Raw genomic sequence first — 11,014 nt, 5'->3', positions numbered from 1 at the left:
AAAAAGAATGTATCCTTACTTTCTGTGGTTCCTTTATGTTTTCTGACCTCAGCGGTGACTCGTACGATTATTATTATATTTTTGAGAAAAAATGGCTAAGCATCAGTGTCATTACACAAATATCTCATCAGACACACGTGCAGAGCACGTTCGCGAGAAAAGAATACCTCATTACAGAATTCACGGTAACTCGGCCAATCGCATATGTATATTTTGGTCTAATTGTATGTTAAGAATTTGGCTCGGGTTATGTTTTTATGAGAACACGAGATAGACAAATTTGACTATATACTCCTATAAATTTAGTCCTTTTGTGCATTTGTTTGATTAATACGGCTGCTATACAAATGTTGATGCTCAAAATTGTTTACAATTGGCTGGGTACCAAGCGAGGTGAGTAACTTATCATGAAACGTCTGGCGCTAATCAGCGGGATGTCGTCTCCGTCGACGTCGGCCAAAAAGGCGTACTGGAGAAATTTTCAATGGTGACCCCGCTCATATGCAGGCGTTGCGTGAGTTGTTCCGAGCGGATGGCGAGGTGGGCGAGCGCAAGCAGCCCCGCCGCCGATCGGCAGCCCGGACATAGGCCTCCTAGCCGGCGCCGCAATTTGGGTTGATCCTTGTGCAATGTAATTGCATAGCTTATAGTACACAAGGGAAGGTCCGATCGGCAGGCTGGGCATAGGTCTCCTAGGGCGCCGCTAAGGCGTGTTGTCTAGTTTAATATAAAGACGCGCAAACATTCTGCTTGATCGAGAACAATTGGCTAGATAATTAATTATTTGATTGAGCTAGTTATTAATCTTTATGATGTCTTGAAAGAGCATTACTCAAATCATAGAATCATGATCCTTTTAGATTTACAAAGTATTTTATTTTATATAAGATTTGTAATGAGTTATGAAAAATGAAGAATATAACATTGATTTTGATACACCAAATTGTATTTTTTGGTAAACTTTAGTGGAGTTATTTGCATTTTTAATGAACCTTAATGTCGAATAAAATTGTATCACAACTCAATTATTTAAAAGGTCATATTGTCAATTGATACACTAACAACCTGAGAAGGAATGAAAAACATGTCTGGATAAACCAACAGAACTCAATTTCACATAGAAATTACCTAATTTAGATATTAGCGTACAATTTTTGTTAGGATCATGAGCCTATATTTTTTTTGAGCAATGCCTATATCTTCTTTTCTTATATTGTCAAAAAATAAGCCCAAAATCTAGTTTTGGCCTTGCATTGGCCCAGGAAAACAGGATTCCAACAATGAATTCTCGACCTCAGTTATATTCCCAACTGCACAAAACCCGCCGCTAGTGTCTTATATTTGCGCTCCCTTGACATGTCTAAACTCTAACGGTGAGAGAGAAAAAAAACCACTCTTGGTGGAACTTCCTTTTTCAACCAATACATTTTGGAAAGCAATCAAAATTCAAAACCATGTTTTTAGCTCTTTTTTAGGTGTTATGGGAGGGTTTTGGCCATCTCGTAAGACTGTATGGAAGTCTCACGTGTTATTCTGATACTCTAGCAAATTACTATAAAAAAAAATCTTGCCAAGTTACTATAAAAAAATTCTTGGGATCTTTTTTTTTAACTGTACTATAAGGTACGTATTTCATTAAGAGGAGATAGAGTTTAAACATAACAGCGGTAAAACCAAGGGTTAGCACAGATGAAAATACTGAATCTGGCGACGTTGGCAGCAACAGCCTGAGATGCTTGAACCTAGCCGAGTCCCAAACTCTACACTCCTGCGATATGCTCTGCAGGAGTTGAGACAGACTAACGAAGATGTGGAATAACTAGGATGTCCCTATTAATTAGCTGTGTTGCCTTTTCAACGTACGCAGTTTAGGAAACTCACGATTGACTATGCAGGCACTTGAATTTGCTCCCTAACTTAGAGCCTGTTTAGATCCATTAGTAGTAGTAGTACAGCCTGTTCAGTTGGCTGGTTCGTATCATTGCTGATTCGTGAAGTACTGCTGGTTGGTTTGTATGAGAGAAAAATACTGTTCCGGCTAGAAATTTACGATCGTTTACGATAAGCCACAACCAAACGAACATGCTGGTAGTTAGTAGCTTCAAAGTAGGCTAGGGGTCCAAACTGACTTGATAATAGACATGCTAACTATTAGCAAGCAGATGTGTGCTATGCTAACAATTACTCCATTCAGTTCTAAAATATAGAGTATCAAAGGTTCAAAATTTATCTCAAAGTATAAGGTATTCGGATTGCTCAACAACATCCATGTGTACCTGTGTTTTAAATCCCCATCCATGCATGCATTTTAAATACCATCTTGCAAAAAACAACTTCTATAATTGGTAGCCAAAATTCGTGACATGCATGAATTTTTTTAAGTATGCGTTAGTAGAAAATCAAGCAAAAGTTGACAAGTGAAGAAGCTAATGAGTGAGAGGCAAGCTAGTCTTTTATCACACTTCTTATTCAATCTAAAATTGCTTGGATACCTTGTATTTCATAACAGATGGAATAGTTTATTGGGGCCTATTTGGATCCTCATATAGCTAAGAGTTAGCCGGTAAAATTTACCTAAGGTCATACTTAGATACTCAGCTAATAATTCAGCCAATGTCTTAACTACCACCCAGCTAACAATTTGCTCTTAGCTGGTTTCTCTCAGCTGGCATATAGCTAATAGTAAGCTGGGTGGATCTTAACAGTCCCTTAGTGAAGTTCATATGCACCTTCAACGAGTTATCCAACCACCAATTAGCAGGTGGATCCAAAGTTCCAAACAACCCCTGCTAATAAATTAGCTACTAGTTACATAGTCAGTAGCTTTTTAGCTATGAGTTAGATAACTATTAGCACAATTGGATCGGAAATAGAGCCTTAGGTCCTGTTTGGGTCCATTATCTATTAATAGTTAACTAGCTTATAGCTCATAGGTCATAGCTAACAACTAGTTGATTTGATCTATGTAGTGAGATAACTGTTAGATGGTATTCAGCTAACAATTAGCTAGACTCGTTTGGATTTAAAGAATTAATTATTAGTACGAACCAATTATTAGTTCTATGGATCCAAGACTCAATTATGGTGTCAATGTGTATGGGATGATGATGCTGATTTAGATTCCACATCAAGCCAAAAAAAGAAAAAATGAGTGTTGGGGACATTTTTTATTGTAATCCTAAATTGTCAATATTTTTGGACATGGAGAGGGTACGCCACTCAAATTGATAGGCAATCCCTAAACTAATCTACTCCTGCCAAGCAAATTATAAGACGTTTTGGCTTTTTCTAGTTTCGTAGCTTTTGCTTTGCACTTAGTTATAAGTTATGTCTAAATACATGATAAGAACTAGAAATGCCAAAACATATTAGGCCCCCCTTTGGATTGGAGGATTGCCAAAGGAATTCTATAGGATTCAACTTCCAAAGGATTTTTTCCTACCTTCCCTTTGGTTCACAGGAAATGCAAAGGAAATATTCCATAGGAATGCATTCCTATAGCTCAGTTTCATAGGAAACTAAACAAGAGCTCAGACGAAATGAGATCGTTCACGCGCTCGCTAGCCTGTGTCTGTGCTGATTTTTTTGTTGTCCGGTAGTAAACTGCAGCCTTTGCTTTGAATGCTCCACAGGTAGTTTGAAATGGGAGCATAAAGTTCCTTTGTTTTACCCGTGCTCGAACCAAAGGCTCCCTCATCTACTTTTCTGTGTGTTCAATTCCCACAGAAACATGAAAACATGACAGCTCAATTCCTACATTTTTCCTATCCCTCTACTTTTTCTATCATATGTTCCAAGGGGGCCCTTATACAGCCTGTTCGCTGGTTGGTTTCTGGGCTGATAAGTCCAGCTGGTGTTGTGAGAGGAAAATACTGTACCATGACTAATAAGCCCGGGCTGAAATCAACAAGCGAACATGCTGATATTTTTGGAACGGAGGGAGTATAATCTAGTTAACTAATTGAGTCTTATCTCCGGCTAGAGTACATAATTAGCTCATGCTTGATGCGTCCTGATGAAATATCCAATGTCAAGATCATTTGGACAGTGGTCCGAAAGATCTAGCTAGATCTCCAACGCAAGGGTCACACGCTGTTAGTTATCATCACAACAGGCAGGGAAAGGAAAGGAAAGGAAAGGAAAGGTGGACAATAACCTCATCCTTTCATAGGAAAGGCCTCTCTGGATGCAAGGTCGCTTTCATGAATCATATGGGGCCAAATATATAGTATGTCACTATGTGGCGCAGATATTTGAGGGGACGTGACTTATTTTGTCGTGCTGTGCAGATTTTACAATTGAGGCCAAAGAGGCATGACGCCACGGTAATTTTGTGGCAAGATCGTGGAGATCATGTATGAGCTTGCGTTGTGTGTGTGTGTGTGTCTTGTGTCTTGGCTGCATGGCATGGCATCGTCTTTCTCGCAGGCGGTGGGATTTGCTTGTGAGACATGATAGGTACTTCAACGGTCACAATTTAGGCGGCGTACTTTTAGAAATCAAGAGCGTATTGTGACATATATATTTGAAAATGATGTGGAAATATCACCCAAAAGGCCAAAAAGGAGATACAAAGATATGATGGTTCATTCACCTGATGTTGAGAGAGACCACCCTACAGATATTTTACTGATCGATGTGCCGAGGATCACCAAGTTATGAAGTGCAGATATCGTCTCTCTACATCTATCCATGGTACCAAGGAGGCAATGCATTTACTCCATTATTACAGTAGAAAAGTAGTATGTTGTCTCCAAAAGTATATACTAGCAGCCTGTTCGTTTAGCAGCCTGTTCATTTGGCTGTGGCTTATCGTAAACGATCGATAAATTTTCAGCCGGAACAATATTTTTCTCTCACACAAACCTAGTCAACAGTACTTCTTGACGAATCAGCAACGATACGAACCGGCCAACGAACAGGCTGTAGGTTCTCACCTCAATTCACCCTCCAAAATATCTGCATGCAGCAGCTGATACACAGGTGGCTGCCAGCGATCCCAGCCTTCCCGTGACCTAACACGTAGCCATATATGCATGGCGCCAGCCAAGATATTTGTTGCAGTTGCAGCGCCTCCCTCGTCATCTCGTCCCCTTCTTAAACCACCTCGGCAGTGGAAGCGCAACCGCAGTCCACAGCCAGCCTCATCCCCTCACACACTACACTGCAGCATTCCCAGCAGCTAGCCATGGCCACCACCGCGGCGTCTAGCCTCCTCAAGTCCTCCTTCGCGGGCTCCCGGCTCCCCGGCTGCCACGCGCACCCCGTCGTCCGTGGTCATTGCGGCCACCCCGCGCGCCGGCGGCGGCCCCATCTGCGCGTCCATCTCCTCCTCCAACCCGCCCTACGACCTGACGTCCTTCAAGTTCAGCCCCATCAAGGAGTCCGTCGTGTCCCGCGAGATGACCCGTCGCTACATGACGGACATGATCACCCACGCCGACACCGACGTGGTCATCGTGGGCGCCGGCTCCGCGGGGCTCTCCTGCGCGTACGAGCTCTCCAAGGACCCCACGGTGAGCATCGCCATCGTGGAGCAGTCGGTGTCCCCGGGCGGCGGCGCGTGGCTGGGCGGGCAGCTGTTCTCGGCCATGGTGGTGCGCAAGCCGGCGCACCTGTTCCTGGACGAGCTGGGCGTCGCCTACGACGAGGCCGAGGACTACGTGGTGATCAAGCACGCGGCGCTCTTCACGTCCACGGTCATGAGCGCGGTCCTGGCGCGGCCCAACGTGAAGCTGTTCAACGCCGTGGCCGTGGAGGACCTGATCGTGAAGCAGGGGCGCGTCGGCGGCGTGGTCACCAACTGGGCGCTGGTGTCCATGAACCACGACACGCAGTCGTGCATGGACCCCAACGTGATGGAGGCCAAGGTGGTGGTCAGCTCCTGCGGCCACGACGGGCCCTTCGGGGCCACGGGCGTCAAGAGGCTCCAGGACATCGGCATGATCAGCGCCGTGCCCGGGATGAAGGCGCTCGACATGAACACCGCCGAGGACGAGATCGTGCGCCTCACGCGCGAGGTCGTGCCCGGCATGATCGTCACCGGAATGGAGGTCGCCGAGATTGACGGCGCGCCGAGGATGGTCAGTGAGGAAGACAGCTAGCTGCTACTCCTGTTATTACGTTACTCATCACTGAACCAGGAATTGGATATGATGTCTGTCGATCTGTTGATTGCAGGGCCCGACGTTCGGCGCCATGATGATCTCCGGCCAGAAGGCGGCGCACCTGGCGCTGCAGGCGCTGGGCAGGCCCAACGCCGTGGACGGGACCATCCCCAAGGTGTCGCCGGCGTTGCGCGAGGAGTTCGTGATTGCGTCCAAGGACGACGAGGTCGTGGACGCCTGAGTGATCGATCGACGCCCAGCAAGCAGCGTCTTATCTCGGGCTGGCCGGGCCGGCCGCGGGGTTTCTTCTTTAATTTGGGACTTTGCCTTCTTGTTGTTGATGAATGAATTCCCTTCGATCGGTTAGCTTTAATTTGTCTCGTTATTAGTGTGTCGTGTCGTGTCGTGTTCATAGCACCGCCACCGCGCCATGCCACACCATGCTTCTTGTGTGTTCTGTCACGTGGGGGCCACTCCTGGGGTGGGTCCTACTGCCAGAACGAATAAGAGAAGATGGAATTGAAACAATAAAATGCATGGCTAATTGTGTTGTTGGTGTTGCCTTCTCTGTTGTGTTCGGCCCAGTCACCGTAATGCTGAATTCATTCATGTCGCTTTCAAATCCTGAATCGCGGATACATGAGGGCCTGGCATGCATCTTCACGGGCGATGATGGACGGTGCCCAGTGCGCCAACGGTTCGCTTCGGCGTAGAGTTGGTCACATGATCAAGAATCGACAAAGGCGAACAAAAGCAAGGATCGCCGCGAGAATCAGGGGTCGACTCAGGGTGTCTGCTAGCGAGTTACGACCCATAAAAAAGAGGATCTCCAGGGAGTATGGTAAAACAACACCTTATTTTAATTTTTTAGCAAAAAAAAAAGAAGAGAAAAAAAATCCTCCAACAATTTAGTAAAAGAGCTTATCATACTTTTTTTTCCACTCGAGAATGATCCCATTTCCATTAAATGATTAACGGAAATCCAGAGTTTAGAGGATAATAGACAGACAACAGAGAAACTAGAAGATTCAGAAACTACCAACTTGATCTATCTGAAAGATAAAAAGCTTATCATCCTTATCTCGAAAGTTTTGAAAGTTCCGAGAAACTCCGTATCCACTACTCATTTGGTGTTTTTACTGAAAGATCGGATTAAATTGGACACACAAATAAATTCAAATTCCAGATATGAAATCGTAGGAGACAAAAGAAAAAAAATTAAAAAAGGTTTGGTTGGTTAAAAATAGCGGGGTTAGAAAATTTAGGAAACTATCAGGCGAAAGATAAAATTTAATGTTACTGTTTTCTTTATATTAACTTGCTTGATCTATCAGTTTAGCAAGTAAACTGTACCATGCTTCTAGAGATGCTCTAGATACATGCAGCCTGTTCAGTTGGACTGGTTCGTATCATTGTTGGTTCGTAAAGAAGTACTACTGGCTGGTTTGTGTGAGAGAAAAATATTGTTTTGGCTGAAAATTTACGATTGTTTACGACAAGCCACAGCCAAACGAACATGCTGATGATTTTATAGGCATAGGGGCGTCCCAGGCAGTGGTTCAGCATAAACAGTAGTAGAAAGCAGCCAATGGCATTTGGCAACAAAGTCAAGTGATAATCTCTCTCTCTCTCTCCTCTTCCCTATCTCTACTCTATAGTTTTCCAAACGGGCGGCACTAGCACTATACGGCACAGCACTATCAGGCATGGTGTCACTGCCGTGCCATGCCGTGTAGTGCCACCGTGCCCAGACTCTGGCCCTAGGCACGGCACTAAAGCACTCAGATAGTGCCGTGCCGTGCCGTGCCACAGGGCACGGCAGCCCAGCGGACTAGTGCCGTGCCTTGGCACTAAAACCACATCACCACTTCAACAGATCAGAATCAACAGAACAGTTCAAAAACAAACTTGAAATCTGATGAATCTGAAATCACTAAAGAAGAAAACACAAGACAGAGATAACAAAATACCAAATTAAAGGAGCTTGTGCAATGGCCGCCTCATTAAAAACCTGTCTAGATAAAACCCACCCTTGTGAGAAACTCTAGACAGGGAAAAAGAGTGCAACCAGCTTCATAAGTTCAATTGTTCATTACATCCACAACCAAAGGTCCAAAGCATCCAAGTCTTAAGATTACAGAACCATTACATAAATGACTAATCAAGATAAAGTTGTTCAAAGGCCTCCTCGAGCTCCTTATCCTACACCATATGTTGTAGCCTTGTCTCTGCAGCTTCCCTAGTCCTTGATGCATGTGAGTGCCTCCACAGTTTCAGGGTTCAGCCTCCGCCGCCAGGTCTTCAATGATCCTGCCAGTGGTACTGAAAGTAGCTTCAGAAGAAATGGTAGAAACAGGCACACTGAAAACATCTCTAGCAAGGGTAGAAAGAACTGGATATGTTAGTTTATGCTGATGCCACTAGTTCAAGATGTTGAAGTTATCATCCATCTGGCTAACTGTGTCACAGTCTAGATAAGCTGAAAGTTCAGAACCAGTGTTAGATGAACTTGCTGCATGTAATAAAGTAGTAGTAGGAATAGTCCTGGACATATCAAGATTAGGAGGAAGAGAAGAACAACCAGCTCCAAGCAAACCACCACCACCATCATCATCATATATCTCAGCTCAAGCTGTTCTTTTCTTACCAGATAGGCTTGGAGGGTCAGGCCTTTTCGCCCTAATAGAGCCATACAAATCATCATACTTATGATATAGTTTGAAAAGAAGAGTTCTAGTTTCCACCATATTATTAGAATAATCAGCATCAGTAAGCAAATTTAACTTCCTAAGAACTTTGTTAAAACATTTAATTTTAGCTCTTGGATCCAAGATAAATGCAATGCAGTAAAGTTCAGGTATGGTTCTCTAATATTTATTGTACTTATCAATCATAGGTTGGACAACAGTTCTAATATGCTCATCATTTTGATACCTATGCAGGTGTATAGCAATCTTAACAATATGATGAACCATAAGTGGGGCAGTAGGATAGTACACACTAGATAAAGCAACTGTTGAGTTATAAAACAGTTCAAGTAATTCCTAGTATTTTAGTTGCCATAGCCCAATGCTCATGAGTCAAAAGAAAGGGGTCACCTCTTTTTCTAGGATAATTAGACTCAATGAAAGTATGGAAAGTTTCCTTGTGTGGTAGCAAATGCCTAAGCATCAGGTAGGTAGAGTTCCACCTAACCTCCATGTCCAATCCAAACTTCCTAGGTCTAATACCAGATGCCATGCAATAGCTCTTATATGCAGCAACTCTCTGGTTAGAAGAGTTAATGAATGATATAGCAGTTTTGAAAGCATCAAGCATAGGATTAACAGCAACCAGAGCCTCTTTAACAATCAAGTTTATGATATGACAAGCACAACGTTGATGCAAAAACAGATCAACACCCAAATACTCTCTAAGTACAGGTTTAAGTTTATCCATAGCTTTAGTATTAGCAGAGGCATTGTCCAAAGTAATAGAAAAAACCTTCTTTAATATACCATAATTATTAAGCACATTACTAACACATTCAGCAATGTTATTAGCATTATGTGATGCATTAATAAGCCTTAAGCCAAGCACCCTTTTTTTAAGTTGCCAATCAGCATTAATGTAATGACCAACAACACTCAAATAATCTTCTTTTGCATTTCCAGACCAGATATCAGAGGTAATAGCAACAGATGAAATGGCATTACTCTTCAAATCATCAATCAAACGATCACGCTTTTCATTGAAGTACTTAAAAAGATCTCTAGCTGTAGTTTGCTTAGAAACAGTTGTGTACCTAGGGTTATGAGCAGTTTTTATGTAGTCTTCCTAGGCCTCAATTTCCCCAAGATGAAGGGGAAGATCTAACCTAGCAAGCAAACGAACAAGCTAAACATGAGCAACCTTAGCCGAATACTCCCAATTATGCATAGTACCGTCCTTATTGAAAGTAATGTGGGACTGAGCCATGCGACATTTCTCACGCTTCTTAGGGCAAGAGTCTTGATGACGGAGAAGGTGGCCAGTCCCAAATCTAGAGTACGCAGAATACTCTTTACGACAGTGAAGACACCGAGCGCCATACCTAACAACCTTACCATTTACCTTCTTGGTGAGCTTCTTGAAATCTTCCCAGCATACTGAGGTAGAAGGGCGATTAGGCCTACTGCTGGAGCCGTCATCAATAGCGTCGTCATCCTAGATGGCGCCGCCGGTGTTGGGGGGCATCAGTGTCATCGACGAGAAGTGGATCAGCAGTAGTATGATCATAGAGTTCCTCAGCAACACGACGACCGAAGAGCTCCTCGGCATCCCCAGCGACATCGTCCTCGTCGTCTCCGGTCATCCCGCAGAGGCGCAGCTCATCGTTGATAGTCATGGAGAGACCGATGTCCTCCTGCTCATCCGACATCTCATCATCGCCGGCCTCCGGTCCCTCAACTCCAACGCCTACCAAAACCAAGAACAACAAGAACACCTAGGGTTAATAGAAGATCATGAAGAAATCAAGAAGAAGAATAAAAACGAGCAGATCTAGGGTTATGGCTCACCTCTCTTGATGGAGCACCAGAGACAACGGCGACGATGACATCGCGGAGACCTGACACCCTGGTACCTCAACGCATCAGAGTGGAGCCCTAATGATGTCGGACTCCGGCGAGGTCGATGAGAGCGACGAGATAGAGACAAAGACAAACGGTGGTGAATCTCGATGAGAAAGCTACAATCGACAGTTAGGGAGAAGGAAGAGTGGTGTAGAAGTGTCGTGTGCCCATGCCAGCAACTGCTGCCTTAACCAGCCACCGGATGGTGGGAAGAAGAGAGGAGAGCGGCTAGGGTTTCAGTCGATGGGAGAGCTCGATGCGGCCATGTGGCTAGAATGGGGACTGAAATGAGCTAGGGTTTGGAAAGGTGGGGAG

The 11,014-nt window shown here is 44.2% G+C and overlaps 1 protein-coding gene across 1 annotated transcript; it reads left to right on the top strand.

Annotated features, from left to right (window-relative positions):
- The first annotated feature begins 5,173 nt into the window (after window positions 1-5,173).
- LOC136456136 (thiamine thiazole synthase 2, chloroplastic-like) lies at window positions 5,174-6,673 on the top strand. The gene is given in 3 exon segments (XM_066455918.1): window positions 5,174-5,245; window positions 5,247-6,083; window positions 6,181-6,673. Coding segments are annotated over 3 exon segments (1,062 nt in total). The 5' UTR covers window positions 5,174-5,188; the 3' UTR covers window positions 6,349-6,673.
- Window positions 6,674-11,014: the final 4,341 nt, after the last annotated feature.

This window comes from Miscanthus floridulus, chromosome 6 (assembly GCF_019320115.1).
Source record: "Miscanthus floridulus cultivar M001 chromosome 6, ASM1932011v1, whole genome shotgun sequence".
Taxonomy (NCBI): domain Eukaryota; kingdom Viridiplantae; phylum Streptophyta; class Magnoliopsida; order Poales; family Poaceae; genus Miscanthus; species Miscanthus floridulus.
The sequence above is the reverse complement of the archived record's forward strand: the minus strand, read 5'-3'. Positions and strand labels throughout refer to the sequence as shown.